At 46.3% G+C, this 23,541-nt stretch overlaps 2 protein-coding genes and 1 non-coding gene across 9 annotated transcripts in view; all 3 read right to left on the bottom strand.

Moving 5' to 3' along the window:
- Positions 1-10,852: 10,852 nt before the first annotated feature.
- On the bottom strand, positions 10,853-19,715 carry LOC149347374 (uncharacterized). Its single transcript, XM_089587019.1, has 6 exons — positions 19,525-19,715; positions 19,142-19,235; positions 18,938-19,043; positions 16,347-16,551; positions 14,722-14,912; positions 10,853-11,285 (listed from the first exon to the last, which is right to left on the bottom strand). Exons 1-6 carry the CDS (start codon positions 19,667-19,669, stop codon positions 11,226-11,228), a joined length of 801 nt encoding a protein of 266 aa, XP_089443145.1. The 5' UTR covers positions 19,670-19,715; the 3' UTR covers positions 10,853-11,225.
- Positions 19,716-20,314: 599 nt separating this feature from the next.
- On the bottom strand, positions 20,315-20,406 carry TRNAI-UAU (transfer RNA isoleucine (anticodon UAU)). Its single transcript is given in 2 exon segments — positions 20,315-20,350; positions 20,369-20,406. It is a non-coding gene; the product is annotated as a tRNA-Ile (tRNA).
- A 1,058-nt stretch (positions 20,407-21,464) lies between these two features.
- The window catches only part of LOC149347376 (spermatogenesis-associated protein 20), a 28,471-nt gene continuing 26,394 nt past the window's right edge, over positions 21,465-23,541 (bottom strand). For all 7 annotated transcript variants that reach the window (XM_089587023.1, XM_089587022.1, XM_089587021.1 and 4 more), the window contains exon 13: positions 21,465-21,867. In XM_089587023.1, coding sequence (XP_089443149.1) covers positions 21,601-21,867 — 267 coding nt within the window. In that variant the 3' untranslated portion in view covers positions 21,465-21,600. The remainder of the gene's footprint in view (positions 21,868-23,541) is intronic.

Raw genomic sequence — 23,541 nt, forward strand, 5'->3', positions numbered from 1 at the left:
AACAAGAACGGCTTTGATGAATTTCGTGAACTTTTTATTTGTGCGGTAGTAATCTGGCTCATCATCATCATCATGGCTGATGATGATGATGAACATGATACATTCGCCACAACTCCAGTAAGAGCAGTTTTGATTACTTTTGTGATTCTCTTTGTGTGTGTTTGCACGCCGATGTACGTGCAACAGTAAAATGTCAACAATGCATTGTCCATCATGTTCTGTTGCAAGCTATGTGAGAAAAATCGCTGGCAGCATAGTAAATAAGACGAGAACAGGACGGGGTGACAACAGCATGCCAATGTCTGTTTGCAAGCACCGACGCACAACTGCTCCAAAATCGTAAGGACCTCCCGCTTCCTTCACGGTGCAACCCATTCTTCTCAAGCGACATTGTTGCGTGTGAGGAGGCTTCGTCGCATGAACAGCTCGTGACGAGCGTGCAGATTTGGTGCGCTGAAAGGGGGGGGGGGCTAATGTTATTGATGCACCAACCAGTGTCCGAAGTGAGGCTACATCTGTAAGGTTGGCTGACTATGCTGGCTGGGCAAGCCACCGTCGCTGCATGCTGACAGAGTTCAGAAAAGCGAAACCGAAACTAGGCGGTCGGAATGCTTTCAGATATGGGGTCGCCCGTTCATCGTCGTACCTGCCATCACATGCACAAGTTATAAGGGCAAGAATGTTGATGCCTCTGGCAGAATACAGTGAAATATTGAAAAGTTATATCTTTTACTGCTGTGGTTGGTCAACGAAATAGCCATGGCCCGTTTACACCAACTGATGTTTTCTTGAGTTGCACCCTACTTACAGCTTTTGCAAGTGCAGTAGCAGCTCCGTGTGTTCGTACCGTGCATAAAGGGTCATGGGAGAGCGTTTGGAGAAACCAAAATCAGGGTGCTTTACGAATTCAAATCATCCGTGATTGCATCATTGAGGTCCTACTGTATGTAATGAAAGCATGTTTCTGCAGTGCTAGTGTGTGTTTTTATTAAATTTATTTATTGATACCCTCAGGGTGGGAACATTACATAGGGCAGTGGGTTAATACAAAAATATTGATAAACACAGCAAAAATTTCACAATACAAGTAACAAATAACGTGAATGTCTGCAATATAAGTGTAACAGTGTTAAGCGTGCGGGCATACAGCAGGATGAATGATTACAACCTAAGAGACAGTTTCTATTTGTAATGTCACATGTCAGAGTACACATAGAGCAGCAAAAATACAAATGAAAGAAACTGGGAAGGTGCTCCGTTACATAGTAACAAAACTTGCTAGTTACTACATATTGCGTATGGCCGACTGAAATAATGAAGGTTGGGTGATCATTGCAACAGAGTAGGGAGGGCGATTCCAGTCTGCTGATGTGCGCGGAAAGAATGAATCGGAAAATGTTTTAGTATTGCATATAAATGTGCCAACTTTGTGAATGTGGTCTAAACGTGAAGAAACATATGGAGGTGGAATCAGCAATTCATCATGCAGGATATCGTGGTAAAAGATCTTGTGAAACAAAGATAGCCATGCGAGATTACGTCGGGATGCCAGTGATAAGAGGTTTAGGTTCACTTCACTTCACTTTATTACCTTAAAGGCCCCCAGGATTGGGGGTATATTACATAAGGGGTGGGTTACATTGAAAAATCAGATTGAATAAACAAAGAAAAGACATAAGATACAAATATTATTCACTGTTAAAGGTAGCAGCTGAACAGTTCGCAAATGTTGATGGGCAGGTGATTGCGGCGATGTCGTGTGGATGTCCATTCCAGTCCATGGCTGAGCGTGGAAAGAATGACGATGCAAATGTAGTTGTATGCGTACATGGTCGGGCTACTGGAAGGGGATCACCAATGTGGAGGGAAATGCGTGCCGGCGGATTTATGTAGGGCGGACGACGAAGTGAGCTGAAATAAAATTTGTGAAACAAGGTTAGATTTCGTTGTAGATATGCTGGATGTGCGATGATAGTTAGAGAAGATGAAGCGAGCTGCATCGTTTTGAATCATGAGCATGTTTTTGCCGTGCCATGTTGTGTTGAGACCTTTGTCGTCGCTCTCTCCTCCCCCAGGTGGTGGCCATCTGTGCCATGATCCACAACCTGTGCATAGACCAGGGGGACGTGTGGTACGAGCCCCACGGTGAGCCCACGCTGAGCATATCGCCCGCGGGCAACTTCTCCTGGTGCGTGCCGGGCGACGAGGAGATGGACGACGAGGGCGGCCTTATCGCCCGCTCCAACCTGGCTCAGGTGGGTTGCTCGCCTCTGGTCATTTTAAGAGCGCTAGCTCTTACTCATCACATTACGAGATTTTCGTGGGGTCTGCTACCACCCTGAGATCACAGCGCCATCTGTGGCAGCAACTAGAAAACAGCACATCTCGCACTGAGACTTGTAGCACCATCTGCAATAGCATTGTAGAAACAACCACCTGCCGCGTGCCAATGATGACGTCACAGTCCAATATGGTGACTAGTAAACCAAACAGCTAATGCTCGTTACTTCAACGTCTTCCAGACAGTGGCGGCCTTTTTGTAGTGGTTTCCCTTCTCGCCTGCACGCACTCGGCTTCTTCTGTGTGAAGCTTGAGGAGCCTTTCAAAGCATCCTAAGCTTCTCGGGGCATGTCGAGCATAGAGCGAGATTTTTTTTCAGCGTTTATATCACATCTGTCACTGCCACACCTCGACCTCAAGGAAGAGTGGTAAAAAGGGGGGGGGGGGGGGTTGTTTTTCAAGCTTTTGCAGTGTCTTTTACTGCTGTGGCTTCCCTGTCCATGGACAATTAGGCCCCAGCTGTTAGTGAACTGCTCTATGATGTTTTTCATAGTCCTGTCCTGTTTTTGCTCTTCTGTTTCTTTGTATAGTTTAAAAAGGCATCCTAGGCCTTGTTTACCAGGCTCAGTTTTTCAGGCTCAGTTTTGATCTTTTTGCTCAGGGTAAAGAACAAACATGAAGCGTCCACTGTATATATGCAGCTGAACCTGGATATAACGATACTGAGGAACGTGAGAGATTTTCATTGCATCCAGGTTCTCATAACATACAGTCTTCACATGAACTCTTGAAAGGGCAGTGCAGAACGAAAACCAAAATAGGAAATACGTAACTTCAAGTGAAAGCACCTGGAAAATTACAGTAACCGCCTTTTACTCGAAGTCACGAACGCAGAAAAAATTGGCTGTGGCTTAGCTAAGGTTAAGCCTGGATATCTCGAAGCGAAAAGCTCTCGCTGCTTTTCACCCAACTCCCAAGATACCACTTCTGGATCGGTGTTTCTGCGCCGTCCGACTGTTGTTTCTTCTTATATCCTTGCGCCTGTTCTATGGGCAAGTGCGCCTTATATACCCCTCCTTTCAAATGTGCACTGCGCACGGCTGCGGCGAATGGTCAAACAGCTGCTCGTTTAGCTCTGGCGTTTTCATTCTTTCTTCGAAACCGCTCGACGTCTCCCGAAGTGCAGTCTTCGCTCACCTGGCCACTCTTAGCTGACGCAGCCAAACGCCGCAATTCAGCGTCCTTTTGCCGCCCTTTAGCAAGGCGTGCCTCTAGTGCTTCTGGTGTTTCAGCCACTTGTCTAGCCTTGCGCTTTTCATATGCTCGCTGCTTTTGAGCCAACTCTCTTACTACCACTTCTGGGTCTTCTTTTTCTCCTTCCATGGCGAATGTCTGCGCCTCTTCTACGGCCACCGCCGCCGGTGACGCATTCTCGCAACGCCTTGCGAATGAACTTTCTCCTCTTGGGACGGCGCTGGCGACCGTGCGGCAGCGGCGAGGGGTAAACCGGTGGCGAGGAGGAGAAGTGGCGATGTAGCGTGCGCCGCGGCGGCACTGAGGGGTCGCTCACCCGAAGCGCAGTGTTGATGAGCCTAGTGAAGCTTTTCGCTTCAAAACGTTTCGCGATGACGCTGATAACACCGCGACTGACCTCCACCGTGACTCACACAACACCACTACGAGTTGGATGAGCTATAGCGCTATTGCTATAGAACCCAGCTCTAGAGTAGTAGCTATTGCTAGGTTCTTGCATTGCGTGGCATAATGTAAGCGTTTGTCAGTTTGCTTTTATTATCTTTATTTATTTCTAATTGATCACCCTCCTGTTTGAGATCCCACAGTGAGGCTAGTGAAAAGCAGCTCACCCTCTAGTTCTCTCTCTCTCCCCCTCCCCCTCCGTCAGGCCCTGCTGGGTGAGAGTGCCTCGTGCCAGGTGCAGCTGGAGCACGACTACTGCGGACCCGAAGACGAGTCCATCCCCGAGGGCGCCGAGGAGGCCTCACTGGTGAGGAAGGAACCACCTGTTTGGAAACTCAGTGGAATGCTTTTCCTGCTGGTGCTGAAAATCTCACGTGACGAGAACAGCATGCGGCACCCTCTGTACAGACAGACAGTGTTTTCATGGATGCTTCTTCACAGAAGAACTGGCAGTGCACCCCCATGCAGTGTGGTGATATGGCCTGCTAGTGTTGCGTGCAGAAGTTTGCAGGATATGGGTGTGAGGCGAAAAAAATTAGCTGAGGTTCAACCCAGCTGAACCTAGTAGACGAGCGAAAGCAAAACCGGCGGTATTTATAGCGAAGAATGATGTGACGTCGTTGGTGCATGATGTCACATCAGGCGACGCGAATCTCAGCTTTAAAGGTCAGGGTCAAAGGTCAAGTGACCACTGGTCTTTGGTCACGTCATTGCTGGTCATTAGGTATGTCCATACCGTACAAACATATCATGGCTATGCACAGACACATAGTCATATATTGTTAGTCTTGGAGGTGTGTGCTTGGTGGGACCTTGGTTGGGCTTCAAGGTCAAACGCGCCAAGCCAGGCAAAACTCTCGAGTTGCACCTCCAGTAGTAGGGCTCTCACTCTTAAAATTCATTTTGGCACTGCCATTGCACAAATCTCATTTCCCGAAAAGCCTACATGTATGTGCAGACGTACACACTCCGCCCATTTGGTACCGGTACCAAGAGACTGGATCATGAGACTGCATGCCTATGAATTTGCTCCCAAGGGCACACATCTCTCTACTCAGCAAGTCTGACGTTAGTGCATAAGGCTCAGGGAGTAGAGGACTGAGCGATGCGAGCAGAAGAGTGATTCGGGGTTTTCTTTCTGTAATCAACACAGGGAAGAACAATAGACAACATGGGGAGGGGCCTTGAAATTTCAAGAACTTTAGCAACACAAGGTGGCCTCGCCACGTGTTCTGGTACCTGAACCTCAACTGTATCCGAGCGTAGTTGTGTGCATGAGCCTTTTTACAATGAACCGCAAGCCCAGCTTTTTTCACAACCCTATGCAAGAAGCAGACTTGCCACAGCTGGCTTGGAAGAATGTTCTCTTTCAAGCACGCCGACGGCTTTGGCCATTTTTAAAGGTAGAAGAACTCCTACCAAAGGCTGTTGTTGAAATGGACGACGTTTTTCGACTCGTGTATGGAAACCTTGTTCACTTCATGCAGAGGCTAAAAGGCACTTGTGTCAGGCAAAGGTGGAGGGTTGTGGGGAGGTACTGGGTCGGTCAAAAGTTCACAAGCCACAGGGTCTGCTTTTAAGTAGTACATATAATGCAGCAGTTAAGACACCCCCCCCCAAAGCTCAAAATATCTTTAGAGGGCAGAAGAAGTGCCATTGTAAACTCTGCAGACCTTGATAGCGTTATTCGCATCTTAAGTCCTAGGATATACCGAAAAAAAACACACCCTCTGGCCTGGAAACTTTTGACCAGCCCTGTACATGCATAACAAGAACATTGCCAAGAGACTGGGGAGGGGGTAAGGTTCAGCTTGATTTCAGGGGGAGGGGGGGGGGGGGGGGGGGGGCTTGGACACATGCCAGCTCTCAGTAATTCAATCTCTTTTAACTCAAATTGATGCTTCGGTCTTGTCAACATAAGGTTTATTAAAAAAAGCTCCCATTAATTCAAACAAATTTTCAGTTTGATTCTAATTCAGATTTATCAAGAGTTTACTGTATTTCACTCGTGGTCATGCCAAAGGCAACAATAAAAGTGGACTTGTTTAATGTGAAATTGTTTCAGAAGTGGACTTAACGATGCGGCTTCACGCCATGTACTGTTCGTGTAATGGAGGAGTCCGCTTGCCTCAATCAGAATTTGCATCACTTTCCCTGCAGGAGGAAATTGTGGAGCAGTGCTTCATGGATGTGCAGTCTGCGGAGACAGGTGACCCTGCAAGTGTGACCAGCAGCACAGAGCAAGCATCGGTTGAGGAAGCTCCGCCGGAAGAAGGGACAGTGGAAGATGGCATCATGGATCAGGATTACCTAGTCGCTGCAGAGTTGACCGTCTGATGAGGCAACATTAAAGGCCCACACCCTGTACATAAACTGGAAAGGTCTTTCTGCGTGTCACTTACTTTAGTGGCTATGAAGAATTGGGCTCTGGTGATGAGCTTGTAAAGGGAACATGCCGAAGAAGCCAGTTTCAGTGGAATTGTAGCATTTTAGTTCTGCCGTAGAATTTAGTTCTGTTGGTTCGTTGCACTGGGGACTGCTAATAAACAAAATGAATCGCAATTAACGAAGTCAACGCTGCAACCTCACTATGCTTTGAAGCTTGGTTTCAACGACTGCTGGCTTCTTTGGTACAGGCACATAGCACTGTACTAGCATGCCTTGTTAGGTCAAGGGTCGAGAGTTGATTCCTCTGGTTACTGAAGGGGCAGGTTAAAAATTGTGATGCCTCAGTGTCGTGTTGACAAAACATTCCTGCTAGCGCAATGGCCAATAACATTGGTCTATTGGGATATGTTTTTTTTTTTCTATCCTTTTGCAAGAGTCAGTGGGTTTATTCAGCGGAAAGCCCGCATAGTTTGTTGGAAACCTAACAGCAGTTCTTCGAATTAGCCAGAGACATCTTATCTTGCGATGTCGGAGAACCAAGAGGGGAGACAAACCGTTGTGATGTACAGGTCCCTGCAATATATAAGGGAACAACCAGTTTGCCCAAAAAGACGAATTTTTTGCTTACTTCTTGTGTTGTGTGATGAAACATGCTAGTAATGATTGTTATAGTATTGATCTTTAACCGCCTGCACTTCTGCCTCAACTGAAGTGCACTACAGTAAGTAGAGCCAGCTGTATGAGGGGCCAACACTAAATGGAGGCAAAGCTGAGCCACCTTGCACACCGACTTGTAAATCCACAGTAGTCTATTCATAGTATTTCATGCCCCTTTTAGATGCATCTCGCTTAAAATGATACAAAGCAATAGATTCGCTGCGATGGCTCAGTGGTTGGGTTGCTTTGGTACAGAACCTGAAGACCTGGGTTCAATCCTGGTAGTCACATTTCTATAGAGGCGAAACACAAAAGGCACCCGTGTACTGTGCGGTGTCAGCACACGTTAAAACCCTCAGGTGGCCGAAACAAATCCAAAGGCATCCTTCATAGCTCATGTGGCGCTTCAAAATGTTAAACCCCACAATTCACAATTTTAAAATCAAGTAATCGCCGGTGAACTTCACAATTTTCATCCATTTGTTTGTGGCTGGCAGTCGCACAGTTGACCTCTATATAGGTTACCTCGTTCCAATGACAACGATGTCACTTTTACTGAAAAGGAAGCTGAAATGGTTGAAAAATGAAATACTACATGTGTCAACGCCATTCACAGCCTTCGCAAGCAAGCTATGATGCATCAAAAAGTTTTTTGGCCCAGATCCCCAAGGCAAGGATGAACCTCTCATCATCATCATCAGCCTGACTACCCACTGCGGGGCAAAAGGCGTATCTATCTGTCTTGTGCCAGCTGCAGCCACCCTATCCCCATAAGCTTGTCATCCGCCCACCTGACTTTCTGCCGCCCCCTGCTACGCTTGCCTTCCCTTGGAATCCACTCCGTTACCCTCAAGGACCAGCGGTTATCTTGCCTTCACATTACATGCCCTGCCCAAGCCCATTTCTTCCTCTTGATTTCGACTAGGATGTCATTAACCCGCGTTTGTTCCCACACCCAGTCCGCCCGCTTCCTGTCTCTTAACGTTACACCTATCATTTTCCTTTCCATAGCTCGCTGCATTGTCCCCAATTGAAACCTTTTCATTAGCCTCCACATTTCTGCCCTGTAAGGGATGTAGCTGCAGAGTAACTGTTATCTTGAGGAATACTGATTCACTCCCAAATGTGGATTGGCGTCTCTCATAGCCTTAGTCACTTTGGGACGTTAAACCCCATAAACCAACCAACCAAACGTGGATCATGGAGTCCTTCTTAAAGGTGCACTGAAGAGGAATCTGAACTCGTCTTTTTGCTGCGGGAACTCGATCCACACGTTCTGAGCATTCTTAGAAACTTCCGACTTATTGCCCTGTGTGGCCGATTTCCCTAATTAAATCGAATTAACGTCTGGCTCCCGCCTTTTTTTTTTTAATTCTCCCGTACGGTGGGCGGAGTCGACTAACACGTGGAGTGCCTTTCAGCCAACTTCGTGGAGGCTTTGCTTTCGCTATATTTTGTTTTTTTAGGTTTCCGTGAATAAATAGTTTCGTTCGCAGATAATAGAGCCGCAAAATAAGCCCACAGAAATAAAAATACGCACGGACTATTTGCTACTATGGACTACTACGTATTACTCCGCCAATGGCAGAGCGGCAAGCCGCCACGGGACTGGCTGAAAGGCACTCCACGCGTTGGTCGACTCCGCCCACCGTACGAGGAGAATTAAAAAAAAAAGAGACGGGAGCCGGACGTTTAATTCGGAAAATTGGCCACACAGGGCAATAAGCCGAAGTTTCTAAGAATGCTCGGAACGTGTAGATTGAGTTCCCACGGGAAAAAGACGAGTTCAGATTCCTCTTCACTGCACCTTTAATGCCAGGAGTCTTAATGCAGGGTCATGAAAATTTTCAGGTCAAATTTCCTCAGCAATAGATAGGTCTTTTGCTGCAGGACAGCCATCATAATAACCAAAGAATAGATTTTTACCGAGAGTGAGAGCGTCCTTTAAGCATGCACATGCACTTGATTTAATTATGGAAACTCATTGACAGCACTAAGGAATTATGAATTGTTTGCTTCCCAGCTGCTGTCTTGCAAAAATGTGTTATTTTAAATGCTCAGAAAGCAGAGATGTATATAACCGTCATGTAATAGGCATCCCGTCGTTTGCAATAAATACAAGCTGTGTTAGTATTTCATAATAATGTTGGAGTGTGGAGGAGACTCCATAAAACATGCTACATTAAAGTATGCTTGCCTTCATGAAGCTGATAAGTTCTGTGCTAAAGTGAACCACGGGTAAAGGTGTGATTACGTGTGACACAAATCAGATGCAACAGTTATGTCTTGTCCGGAGGAATTGGTCATCATAAAATTTACATAAAGAAATAATTTGACCTACCAAGCGCTGCCATCGGAAAGCAATGGAGACTAGAGTAGCAACAGAAGTCGAGCTTCAAGAGACCGGCAACATTATGCAGTTCAATGCTCTGCTGTGAAGTTGACCAACACGACAGATGTGTGCACCATTACCATCACTTACATTACAGGTCTGAGTTAGGTCTTACAAACATGTCAGTCAATTTTGAACCCCTTTCTTTTCTCCACCTTTCCCAGTGCAAAGTAGCAGGCCAGGTAATGAGCCTATAGATTGACCTCTCAAAATAAGCTCTCTCTTCAAGAGCCTATTTTAACAACCTTCCAAGGCACCTTTTGAAGGTCAGTGCACATGCAGCAATAAGCAGCTACATGTTCTCCAATTTGGTCAATGTTTGCATAGGTTAGCTGCGTTTTAAGTCGCTTGCCAATGGCAAAGGAACTAGGTATACAAGTGGCCTTTCACAACAAGACTGGTACTACCGTACGAGAATGCAGTCCAGAACAATGTGTGGACAATGATGCAGCAGACAAGATGGGCAGCACTGTGAACATGCAGCATCGGCAGCCTACGTCCACTGCACAACAAGGGTCTCTTCCATCTACCATAGATCTGAAAACAACCCTAAATCTCATCTGCCCACCAGATCCTGCCAAGTTCACCTTCCCTTGAAATCTACTCAGTTACCTTACAAGATCATTGGTCATTTGTTCACTGCATTGCACACCATACCCATTTCTTTCTTCAACTAGGATGTCATTAACGCTAATTTGCTCCCCGACCCACTTTGCTCTCTTACAGCCTCAATGTTACACCTCTAATTTTATGGTTGGTTTATGGTTTATGGGGTTTAACGTCCCAAAGCGACTAAGGCTATGAGAGACGCCGTAGTGGAGGGCTCGGAAATTCCGAACACCTGGGTTTCTTTAACGTGAACTGACATCGCACAGTACACGGGCCTCTGGAATTTCTCCTCCAAAGAAATTCAACCGCCGTGCCCGGGATCGAACCCGCGTCTTTCGGGTCAGCAGCCGAGCACCATAACCACTGAGCCACCTCCTCTAATTTTCCTCTCCATAGCTCACTGCACTCCACTCAATTACAAATTCCAAGCCGTGCTATTAGCTTCCGTGTTTCCTCATAGGCAAATACATGTATACTAGCAAGAAAAGGGTTCCTACACAGTTTCCTCTCAGGCGACACTAGACCTTGACAATGAAAGCATGCATGAGAACAAGAGCGGCTAGTTTAAGTGCCCTTCCAACAAATTGCTAAGGCACATTTCAACGATTGAACCATTCCAATGCCATCCTATCAAAGGACAAATTCAGTGCGACCGTCTTGCCCCCAAGTATGAAATTTGCATGAAAAAACAGCAGCAACCCTTATTATTTTTCGACAAAGAAAGTCCAAGAAAAGCATTCTGCCAATACAACCCCCTCTGTCACAACCAACAAACACAACTCGCCACTTTTGCCAACAGAAAAGATAGAAAGCTTGCAACAACACCAGTGTATGCCATAACCAGTTTATTTACAATTCTTAACATCGTTTTCTGCAAAGGAGCTGTTTGTCATAAAGATGTCCCCTATCGGAAACGAGCGTCCCGCAAAGTGGGGAAACAGAGGCTCATTGAAACAGCATTCATAAAAAAACCTGCTCGCATAAGCGTGAATCAGCAACAATGAGTTTTAATGCTCAAGCCAGTAGTAGTGATGCTCTCGTGTGCACGTGCATAGAAGGCGGGATGACTTGCCGTCCGCTCTAAACAACAAACGTGCGTTTAATGCCCCAGGAAAAGATGAAGGACCAGCTCTCCTCCCCATTCGTCGAGAGCTGGCACTAAGAGGTGGTGGTGGTGGTGTTTGTGGTAACAACCGAGAAGTTACGCAGTCTTGCAGATCTCATCCGCCAGCCGCTGAAGCACGGACAGCAAAGCGTTCCCCTGGAAGGAATTAAAAGTAACAGCCGTTCAATGGAAGTTCACACATCAATGTAACGCCATGGTACGTTTGCTTTGCTCTTTCTAGGTATTCTGACATTTATTTGCCATTTCTTTCTCTGACATTTCTAGATATTCTGACATGGCACACAAAAGAAGCCATGGTAGAAAAAGATACCTTTAAAATCTGCAACAATACCAAAGGTATTCCTTGTAGCTGAAAGCCAGGACAGTCAGATGTATGTTTTAGGATCATTCTGAATTCACGTTTTAACTCCTCACAGCTTATTCCTGCCAACTTTCTTCTCTAAAGCTGCAACACCAGCCTTCAAGCTCTGTTCATAGCTAACGTGCTAAACCGTGTGCATGCCCACATCATCAGCCTGACTACACCCACTGCAGGGCAAAGGCCTCTCCCATGCCTCTCCAATTATTATAACCCTGTCCTTCGCCAGTTGCGGCCACCGTATCCCTGCAAACTTCTTAATCTCATCCACCCACCTAGCTTTCTGCTGCTTTCTGCTGCTTTCTGCTGCTTTCTGCTATGCTTGCCTTCTCTTGGAATCCACTCCGTTACTTTTAAGGACCAGCAGTTATCTTCCATTCCAAGCCCATTTCTTCCTCTTTATTTCAACTAGGATGTCATCAACCCGTGTTTGTTCCCTCACCCACTCCGCCCGCTTCCGATCTCTTAACGTTACACCTATCATTTTTCTTTCCATAGCTCGCTGCGTTGTCCTTAACTTAAGCTGAACCCTCTTTGTTAGCCTCCACGTTTCTGCCCCATAGGTGAGTACCGGTAAGATATACAGCTGTTGCATACTTTTCTCTTGAGGGATATTGGTAAACTGCCATTCATGCTCTGGGAGAACCTGCCATATGCATTACACCCCATTCTTATTCTTCTAGTTATTTCCCTCTCATGATCTGGATCAGATGCCACTACTTGCCCCAAGTAGACATATTCTCTTACTACTTCCAGCACCTGGCTACCAACTGCGAACTGCTGTTCCCTTGCTAGGCTGTTGAACATTACTTTGGTTTTCTGCATGTTAATCTTTAGCCCCACCATTCTGCTCTGCCTGTCTAACTCATTGATCATGCTTTGCAGCTCATGTCCTGAGCAGCTTAGCAGGCAATGTCATCAGCGAATCATAAATTACTTAGGTATTCTCCATCAACCCTCACATAGTTTCAAAACATCTGCTTCCTCTTGTGACGACAACTGCAGCGAGAAACCCACAACAGTGCAAAGCCATGTCAAATATGACGGAACACTTACTAAATGGATCAAACTGCAAGCAAGCAAAACAGCTATACCACATATTACCTGGGCAGGCTCTCATCTTTTGCAGCAAGAACCAAGTCAATGCAGAAAATCTAAAGTGGACTATCATTCTGATGACCGAGAAGAATCTCGCTACGAAAGTAGCGAATGAAATGCAGTCATGTGATCAGTCATTTCATTTTTTTTTGCGCAACACACTACCAGACGAGGACTTCTGCCAAAATGAGAACCTTCACCCCATGCATGCACCAACTTTGCTGAAAGTAACCGGGCACTGGTGTTCGTTTCCTAGCCATGTTGCAGTCAAGGGGGGAGCCTGGTCTTGAAAAAAACTATTTTATTAATGAAGTCACATTCAAGAAATCTTCAGGGAATGTGTATTTTTGTGTGCCGATTCTAAATATGTCATTCAATTTCATGTAAAACAATTCCTTCAGCATGTATGCCATTTTTATGCATGTATTTTGTGAAGAGCTCTGAAAAATATTTCTTGCGGGAAACTTGTTGAAATGTTTGGTTTATTTATTGGTTTATTGGGGTTTAACGTCCCAAAGCAACTCAGGCTATGAGGGACGCCGTAGTGAAGGGCTCCGGAAATTTCAATTACCTGGGGTTCTTTAACGTGCACTGACATCGCACAGTACACGGGCCTCTAGAATTTCGCCTTCACCGAAATTCGGCCACCGCGGCCGGGATCAAACCCGCGTCTTTCGGGCCAGCAGCTGAGCACCGTAACCACTGAGCCACCGCGACGGACTTGCTGAAATGTATGCCATTGAGTTCTCTTGACACCAAGGAATGCAATAAGGGTAAAATTGGCTTCCTGTCTATCATAGAACTTAAGTTATAGGGTTTTGTCGCTTCAGAAATGAGAAGAAAAGTGTGTATTCCTGTTTCTGAAGTGGCAGCTTCAGTACCCTATAACTCAAGTTCTACGATAGCCAGGATGATAATTTTACCCTTATTGCATTCCTTGGTACCAAGAGAGCCCAGTGGCATACATTTCAGCGAGTTTCCCACAGCAAATTTTCTCCAAAACTCTTCGGAAATTACTTGCATAAAAATTACATAAGTGCTCAAGAATTGTTTTACATGAAGTTAAATGGCACATCTAGAACGAGCACACAAAAATACAAAAATTCTCTTTTCAAGACCAGGCGGCCTCCTTAAGGGGGGATGAGGGTCTTAAAACTGACCTTTATATTTGTGGTTAGAATCTGATGAAATTTTGCACACAGATGTGTTTTTCTCTTCTGATTTCAAAAATGTAGTCATAATTGAGCTGGTGGTCCTAGATCAAAGTTATCTTAAATTCTAGAGTGTAATTTGGTAATTTCTTACGCACCTTTAATGAACTTACTCACTGCATTTTGTTGCTTTTATTTACATAAATTGATAGCCAGAGAGTTCCCATACCCGATGACATTCTTACTTTTTTTGTTTAGGCCATGTATAGATAGCAATTTACAATTACCTTAACGAGTTGCAGTGTAAAATACTGCAACTTTTCACTCTCGACATAGAATATCAGGATGACACGCTTTCAGAGAAAAATGAAGAATGTCATGGGGGATGGGAACTCTCTGGCTATGATTTCATGTAAGTAAAAGCAACAAAAAATAATGAGAAAGTTCATTAAAGCTGCGTAAGAAATTACTTAATTATATTCTAGACTTTGTAAGATTTAAGACCACCAGCTCAATTATGATTACACATTTGGAATCACGAGAAAAATACATCTGTGTGCAAAATTTCATGAGACTCTAGCCACAAATAACAAAGTTAGTTTTAAGACCCTCGTCCCTAAGGCACACTAATGCTTTAAATCTGTGTAAGGTAAAGAGAAACCTTATCCTTACACTCCAAACACAAATACGCCTATATGGGAGTAAGCTGTCCTCTAGCGCCCCCCCTTTAAGGGAGTAAGAGGACAGCTTATTCCCTGCTTACTCCTTTCTGTCTAGAGTGTACCTTTACAGACCTTTTGATATTTAGGGATGCTGCAAGGGCTCCTCTAAACAACCGAGAATCAAACCCCATTGCCTGGTTCCCGGTTACTTTCGACAAGGACTGTGCCTTCCAAGATATTCTCTGTGCTCCGAGCAAACAAAGTTGACTGCACAACAGCTTTGCAGCGCAGTGGCCTCTCACCTGATTCTCGACAGTGCGGCTAACCTTGTCGAGCGTCTCATTGCCCGCCTCAACGGCCTTGAGAAGGCGCTCCTCAAACGTCATCTCTCGGCGGATCCGCCTCCGCGCAGCAGAGTTGAGGTGCGATGCGAGCGGCGTTGGCAATGACTGCAGCGCCCGCACTGCGCCACCTTCCACAGGCTCGTAGACCTCTGTGGTGAAAAAAGTGGGAGTCCTGGCTCAGAAAAATGGCTCGCACAATGAGAGCACCACAGTAACACATCTCCTACACTGGGAGTTCACACAGGAACTTAGCCGCACAATAAAACAGTGCTGTTATAATGGCGCTTGACTCTTTCACATCACCTTCGCTGCCACACCAGCAAAGGAGGAGGCAACTGGCAATGAAGCGCCCCAGAACACGTGCAGAGATATTCTGGATGCCGTTATTGGCTAGGGGGTATGCATTCAAGCCTTCTTTTCAACTACTATCCGAGATTTCACTCTTTCAGTGCCTACTGTCAAAAAATTCGGGGGGCACTTTGGCTCTCTAAAGAGCTGCAAGGCAAAAGCCTTTCCTGACGCACTGTTTGGCGGACGCCTTACACCCCCGTCAGAGCGGACAACTATTTTCTATTAGTTGTCATCTGCTCCAAAAGGGGGCGTCAGGCATCCATGGGTGACCCCATTACTACGAATCCATGCACTCTGACGTCATAACCATTTCGACCAACCGAAAAGCATGACACCTCTGCTGACAACCTTCTGGTTTGGTTTGGTTTATGGGGTTTAACGTCCCAAAGCGACTAAGGCTATGAGAGACGCCGTAGTGGAGGGCTCCGGAAATTTCGACCACCTGGGGTTCTTTAACGTGCACTGACATCGCACAGTACACGGGCCTCTAGAATTTCTCCTCCAAAGAAATTCTAGCCGCCGCGGCCGGGATCGAACCCGCGTCTTTTGGGTCAGCAGCCGAGCACCATAGCCACTGAGCCACCGCGGCGGCTGCTGACAACCTTCTGTCGACAACGATGAGGCATTACAGGCAACACTTACCAAGAAAAGAGACTTAATTGATAAAGGCTTTTACAAGAAGTATCCCTCTATGGATTCTAGTGGAAGACAAAGAATGAAGCATACTTCATTCAGATAAACCACAGTGCTGTTTCCAGCTGTTGTAGCTCCCTTCTTTTTATTACAACCCTCATAGCTGTTTCTTTGTTGTTATTGAGATGAGGATGCTCCTCCTCTGAACGCCATTGCTCCAAAACTGCCGCTTGTGAACCTTTTCCTTCGCGGGTTCGCCAACCTTACACATGAGTGATGAACACCGGGCTACACTGCGAAGTCAGTTTCACTTACGAAAAGCTTGCTTCCCAAACCTGGGTACCCGCATCCCCCCTTATCCCTACCGACCTTGCTCCCAAAAGATTTCGGCCAAGTGGAACCTGTTGCCGCTTGTGAACCTTTTTCTTCTTCTTTGCAGGTTCGCCAACCTTACAGATGAGTGATGAACACGGGGCTACACTGCAAAGCCAGTTTAGCTTACTAAGAGCTTGTTCCCCAAGCCTAGGTACCCGCACTCCCCATTATCCCTACCGACCTTGCTCCCAAAAGGTTTCGGCCAAATGGAACCTCTTGCCCACCTGTCTCGACGAGCGTCTCCCCGTCGGCGGTGCTCTGGATGCTGGGGATGGAGTAGCGCTGCTGCAGGAACTGGACGCGCGGCTGTGGCGAGGGCATCAGCACCGACAGGGTGCCATCTATGTCCTTCATCACCGTGTCCATGAGCTTGTAGTAGGGCCACACCAGGCCCTCAGGGACAGGGTCCCCCTCACGCTCCTTCTTTTCCTGCATACACACAAGGCGGTGGCTTCATCAACTGCCGTTGCAAACACAACACACACACCACAATGTCTTCAGAGAATAGTCTCAGACGGAGAAGCAGGTGCCCATTTATTGTCAAACTCAAGAAGTACATAAAAAAAATTAAAAAAATAAACGTGAAACGAAGCCCGCACCAAACCAGAGGTTATTGCAGGCAAAACCAACTGAAAAGAAAAGCAGCACAGGTTTTCAGTCGAGCACAGCCTCACGCACGTGCTGCTATGGTGAGCAACTGCTAAGACTTTGCACAGCCGGGAAGCTCAAGCAAAATGAAAAACCTTCCATTTCACACCAGCCACACAAGGTTAAGGTTAATGGGGTTTAACGTCCCAAAGCGACTCAGGCTATGAGGGACGCCGTAGTGAAGGGCTCCGGAAATTTCGACCACCTGGGGTTCTTTAACGTGCACTGACATCGCACACTACATGGGCCTCTAGAATTTCTCCTCCAAAGAAATTCTAGCTGCCGCGGCCGGGGTCGAACCCGCGTCTTTTGGGTCAGCAGCCGAGCACCATAATCACTGAGCCACCACGGCGGTGTCCAGCCACACAAGGTGAAGAGGAAGCAGTACCCATACTGCAATGCCAAACCCCCACCGGTTTATTGGCATATGAGCAACAAACGTCACCATTAAGCACAAAAGTGAGCTTAAAGAAGGTCCCAAAATACCAGGAGATCATGTGTTTGCTGTAATAATATCAACGCCAACTAGCCATCCCCAGCTTGCAATGTTTTACTTTTTCTCACGTGGAATCCATTATAACACACACACAGAAACAAATGTCACATTGCTAACATGAACACCAATTAGAATGTCTCGCAGCTCTCCTCTATCAAAGCAACAACTACCAGGAAACATCCAAGCACCAAAATCTTGCGAACTTCATTTAGTGCAGTTTTCATGGGACTACTCTCAGGATGCAGCCAATGCAGAGCAACAGTGGAATTTTATTTTGTTTTGTTAAAAAGCTTAACTCATCTGCCTAGACCCAGAATGGGATACATTCCATTGTTTAAAAATGTGACAGACAGCACCCGTGAGGGCATTTTGTTGAAGTGACCAAATTCTCTGCAGGAAAAGCCACTCTCAGCAAGGACATATACTACACACAACTCCGATAAGGGGATTCCAGATATAGAAGCTGTTCCCATTACTTCGTTCTGATGCTCTTCAATCTAGTGCTGCCTATGTCAGAAGTATATGCTAGTATACATGTTGCAACACATTCCACAACCAAAAATAAAGCTTGTAGTACACAAAAGACTATGTTGCAATTTCATGCGAAATTACAGACAGTAGACAATACTTTAATCAATAAATGCTTACCAAAGCATGCAGTAGCAACTCATTATCAACGAGAACAAATCAATGATAAAAGCATGCAACACTTGCCTCCCCTGAATGCCGGCATTATTTCTTTGTATCTGAATTCTGCAACATCCCAATTTTATCCCCATCAAAACAGTTAACTTGGCATATGAACCCTGAGGAGCTGCATATAATTAATTTTTCTTTTACCACACTGACCAGCTAGCCAACAAATTCATTTATTTTTTTTTTCTCTTTTGCTCCTAGGCTCTGCACTTAAGTGCTGTTTGTTTGAGCAACACAAGCATTCATTCACTAGAAGGTGCTACAAGAACGAAAAGAAAAAAGGCCACAGGTGAATGCTTTTGCTGGTGCATTCTTCCTGTTTGTTATCCTTACAACACTGTGCAGTCTCCCAATATTCTGCATTTATTACCTCCACAACAAGTCCAGCCCATCCCTCCACTTTCGTGACAAACCAGCAATCTAGACACACATCAGGCCTCCATGAAGAGCAGAATGATAACACAGTGTAACTCAATGACATCTTTCCGATTTCTGCGCATTTTTAAACACTGCACTGAAGAAAATTAAGGCTAACAGGCAAATGCAGCAACTGCATAAACTGTCTTGCCATTGGTCGGAACACTGTAAACCTTGGTCAACGGAACGAGACCCTAAAAATGACCGTAAACTTCAGTATTTAAGCCCTCAAAGTTAGAACTGTGTCACGTGATCCTCGTACGAAAGTAACGCAACTAGTTTATACGAAAGCGAAACCACGGCGTGGCTGACTCAGCACACGTAACTAGCGTCAGCACAAGTAGCTAGCGAGACCGTGAATATTCCTGCAGCCCATAATTTCACATACTACAGTCTCACCTGCATATTAGCGTTTGCTCAAATACGCGCAAACAAAGGCTGAATTGAAAGCAGGCACAAAACCACCGCTCGAACAAAGGCTGAATTGACTCTGAAAGCAGGCACAAAACCTCCGCGCCAGATTGCATTTCGCCACGGACTTGACTCCAGCACACTCACGATCTCCGACTTTTCCACTCTGTATTTGGCCATGAGGTTGTTCCATTTCTTGCGCGCCTGGTCAGCGGTCACGACACCCCCGAGGCCGATTTCATCCAGGATCTGCCTGCAATCACCACCGCAGCAAGGGTCAACATTACGCGCCATCGAACTTGCGAGGCGAGTCAAGGGAGAAGCTAGCACGGAATCCCAACAGCCACTTACTGGTACAGCGCCTTGGTCGTATTCCTCTTGCCATTGAAGAAGCGCCGCTTTTCGTGCCGGAGCAGGATGAATTGCTCTGTGACGGCGGGCGACCCTGAAAAGAACGAGACGTCACGCGCCAACACGACGCAGGCATCGCAGATTCGAACACCGAGTTCAGGCACGCCCCGGGGAGTCAAATTTCGTGCGCTACGCTGCGACCGTTAGCCGCTACGGAGTACACGAGACGCCCGCAGAGCTGGCAAGCCAGAGAGAGGCTACGTTTTGGCGACCGTCACCGACCACGAATGTGGGTCTTCGCGCAACATTCGGGGAGGGTAGCCGTTGCAAATGGCGCCGGACTGCGGGGAGCGGGGGTTCGGGATCACGTCGTCGCTACTCACATTTCCTTTGGAGTGTGCTTTCGGTCGGGTCGTCGGCGAAACGGATCTCATAAACGGTCGGCACTTCGACCTCACCATCGTGCGCGACCAGCGCCTGGTGGCTTGAGTAGTCTTCAGATACGGATTGGGCTATGATTTCCGCCATGGCGGCCAACTTGCGTTCTTTGGCTCGGATCAGATTGGATAGGCTTAGAGCTGGCAGCGGTGCGAGCGCGCGCAAAGTGGCCTTGTGGGATGCGTGACGTCATAAAAAAGCAAAGAACAAAAAGCGCGGGAAGCGCGAGGTACCGCATCTTTCGGAGCATAAGCCGCTGTCGTTCTCGGCGCCCTTGAGAAGTTGCATATTCGATTTACAGCATCGCTAGATTAAAGTCAACTCACTGTTCGATTCCCTGCCTTCGTATGGTTTCCCTGGGGCACAAATTAAAAAAAAATAACCAATACACTTTCGCGAATTCGTAGAAACCCTAATGACACCATAATTTTTGTTGTTGTTGTTGTCGCCTATAATTGCGTTTTGCGCGACACACGCAAAAGAAGATTCTCGGAATGAGCAGAAATTCAACGACGTTTAAAAGCAGCCAAAAATACAAGTTCACCACGCTGCGTGGTACAAAATAAGCATCCAGCGTGATGACGAAACGGACCGCAGTATTACGCAGTTGCAGTAGTTGCTTTGTCATAGAAGTAAAAATAAGGAGCTACCTTTCAAAGTTTCTTTTCAGTGTGTAAATCTAAGCGCATTACTAAGAAATAAAGGAACCTTGCATGTCCTGCAGTAAAAAAAACATTCCCCAGGTGAGGCTCGAACTCACAACCCCGGCATAACTCACAAGTACTGTCTTATAAGTACCGTGCGCTAACCAATTGCGCCACTGGGGAGATGGTGACCGGCTTTCTAAAAGCCTTTATAAACTGGGCGCCGCCATAGTATGAGAAAGCCGCGCATATTTTATTTGCTTCGTGCTTCGTTCCTGAACCGACCAAGCACACTTTTGCGTCTGTCTTTCGCATCAACGTTGTGCGGAATGTCGTAGGCCTCTGTGACATCGCTAGACCTCAATGGACGACAACGACGACAGTCCGCTGCAAATCGCCGTTAGCACATACGACCTTTTTGAATGACTCGAAATGGCGCGCTTTACGTTATTTCCCGTGCAGTGCTCAGCTTGCTCACAAATGCTGTGACTAGAGTTGGGATCACTCTACGGTACAAGCAGCGTCGCAAAGCGCTTGTTGACTAGAACTTGTCTACACCGATGATCATTGAAATCGCCAGCGGCTTTTTGGTTTCTTGAGAATATTCATGGGTGCAAAGTAAAGCCCCTAGCTCATAAACGGACTTTAGTGCAGAGTTGTACGCGTTCTTCGAGTGCCTTCGGGCAAGGGGGTAGGCAGATCCAGACAAGCTTATTGTCCGCAAATTTCGCGAGCTTTTGCAATCGGTGGTCACAATGTGCTCCCAATCTGCAGTGCTTTAATTCAACGCATTAGCATATTCACCACAGCACTGCACACCGAGGTCGAGGTGTTATTTGCGGGGTTCTTGTGGAATAAAATTCTTGTTCTTGCGCGCTGAATAAAGCCGCTATTATAACTGGTCAAACTTCGATGGAGGCGAAATTCTAGAGGCCCGTGTACTGTGCTATGTCAGAGCACTCCCAGAGAACCCCAGGTGGTCGAAATTTCCGGAGCCCTTCACCGTGTCCCTCATAACCCAAGTTGTTTTGGCACCCCATAAACCTACCCCCCATGAACCTAAACCTGTTGTTGCCAGCTTCCAATGTCGCGTTCACTATTATTGAGGCCCATATGCAAGCAGCACATATGTTGACATGCAACATGCCAGTGAGCTCAAGATGAACCAAGCTGAGCATCTCTGACACAATAAAATGTCTGCTGCCTCTCAGTGAGGGACAATTCAATCCAAGCAGGCCACAAACCGACAAGAGTGAATCTTTATTCTCCCACTCCTAGAGACAACAAATCATACATCTGTCAAGGTCAGCAACAAGGATAAGAAAAACATGCAGTCCATGATGAAACAACTGCTGACTGCGTCTTGAGCCCGTGTTCTCAGGACTCGTCCTGCCTGGCAGCCAGGAGCTCCTCAAGTTCGCCCACGGTTGTGACTGGCTTTGCACACACGAAGTTGTGGCAGACGTATGCGGTTGGCTTGCCATCAACCAATCGGTATGTGCCAAAGTCCGGCAGCCGCTGGAGCAGTGGGTTTTTGGGGTCTTGGTCTGCCAGTATGATGCTCACGAAGGGTAGGAAGTGTCTCCGCAGGCATGACAGCAGCTCCTTTGTGCCAGCGTCGTCCCTTGGGCCCGCAATGACCACCTGCCAAACACAAGGCATCAAAACAAAATATTGACATTCACTGAACCAACCGAAACACATGTACTAAATGAAACTCCATACTCACTGTTGGACACAGGATTTTGACCTTCACTGTACATTTTTTTACCACACGTTTCAAAATTTTGAAATTTCAACTACAGAAAGTCTGTAACTCCGTAACCAAAGCAGCTATTCAATAGCTGTCAGAAATTCAGTTACAGAGCTCTCAGTCCGACTAAATAAATTTGATGATTTTTAAATTTTCAAATACTCGGCGCTCCTCGCTAAAAATGAGGACCTCAATTAAAATGGTGCTAAAATTCTAACGACAGCTAGAGCTGAATATTTTTTTTTAGACCAACAAATGAATATCACCCAAATTTGTGCAGCAGGTGCAAAACAATAGTGTACCAGTGTACCACACCAGGTACCATGAGGTACCAAGTAACTGCATCCAACACAACCAACCATACAATGTACCATGCGAAGCACCTTACCAGGTACCGTAGAAGGTAAAAAAAACTAGCATTTTCCAGATCTCAGTTCAGCAACAAGTGATATGGTTGGGTTAGCCACATTTCACTTTATGAGGAAGAAGCAATGGAGGCTATCATATGCATCAGACATAGGGCTAAATGGTGTTTACTGGTAACTCGCTATTTACTTACAATGTCGGCATCTTTCAGAAGCTTAAAAATGGGTGAGGGTTAAACCGCTGAGTGAAAGGCACAAAAGTCCCTTCTGAATGCACCTACCCCTAGCAGTGATATGCAGCATCTTCTTACATGTTTGGTGAACCTCCGAGAGATTTGGGCTCAAAGTTCTAAGGCATAATTTTTCCAACAGCATGATCGTGTAATTTGTATAACTGCATAATGTTGCATAATTTTTCCAGCAGCATGTAGCACATGGGTATGGAGCACAGAAAAACATGACACATTAAGTGCTGAACTTCAAGGCAACTTCCTGAAATAAAGCTGGAGTTCAGTTCTGTGTACCATCATGTTTCTCCATGCTCCATCTTCATCGGCTATGAACTACTGAAAAAAATGCCACATGGAATGCAGCACGCGACACGAGACAGCCACGACACCACATTATACTTCAGGTCTGTTCCAGCAATGTGCCTCCTATTTTCATGTTCCTTACACAGCTTTCATACTATGGTCGCTGTAGTCTTTCCACCATATGTCAATGGGCGCACACTGCCTGCTATACCATGCTGCATCAACTGCAAAAAGCAGCTCTACCTTGCATGTGGTTGCGTGTGGTTCCAAGCAAAGTAGCGCATCAATACATACTACACTCTAATCAGAAGGGAGTAAAAAAGGGAGTAAACTGCCTTCTAACACTCTTTTATGAAAGGAAGTGTGCTAGAGGACACCTTACTCCCACATAGGCGTATTAGTGCTTAAAGTGTAAATGCTGTGGTGGGCGCTCAACACCCACAAGGACATCTGTTTTAGTCGTTTTAGATGTAGGAATGTGTAGTGAGATTCAGGACTGGGGGCTGCTTACAGTGCAACTTTTCGTAACCTTCTAATGCAAGCTCTATTAGTACACACTCCACACCCATGTTAGAATGCATTCTGCCTGCTTTCCACTTATCAGGCCCTTTTAGCACACAGATCCAAAGGCCATCACAGAATGAAAACTTTTCCTTCAGACTTAAAA

This window comes from Amblyomma mixtum, chromosome 4 (assembly GCF_055824585.1).
Source record: "Amblyomma mixtum isolate Tamu chromosome 4, ASM5582458v1, whole genome shotgun sequence".
NCBI lineage: Eukaryota > Metazoa > Arthropoda > Arachnida > Ixodida > Ixodidae > Amblyomma > Amblyomma mixtum.

What these genes read in the sequence shown, in the direction of transcription:
- LOC149347374 (XM_089587019.1), bottom strand. Translation starts at nt 19,669, where the DNA reads ATGGCGGAAATCATAGCCCAATCCGTATCTGAAGACTACTCAAGCCAC. An exon ending in AAGCACACTCCAAAGGAAAT is followed by an intron (nt 19,236 to 19,524) that starts GTGAGTAGCGAC and finishes CGTTCTTTTCAG; the next exon opens with GGTCGCCCGCCGTCACAGAG. An exon ending in GCCGCACTGTCGAGAATCAG is followed by an intron (nt 11,286 to 14,721) that starts GTGAGAGGCCAC and finishes AATTCCTTCCAG; the next exon opens with GGGAACGCTTTGCTGTCCGT.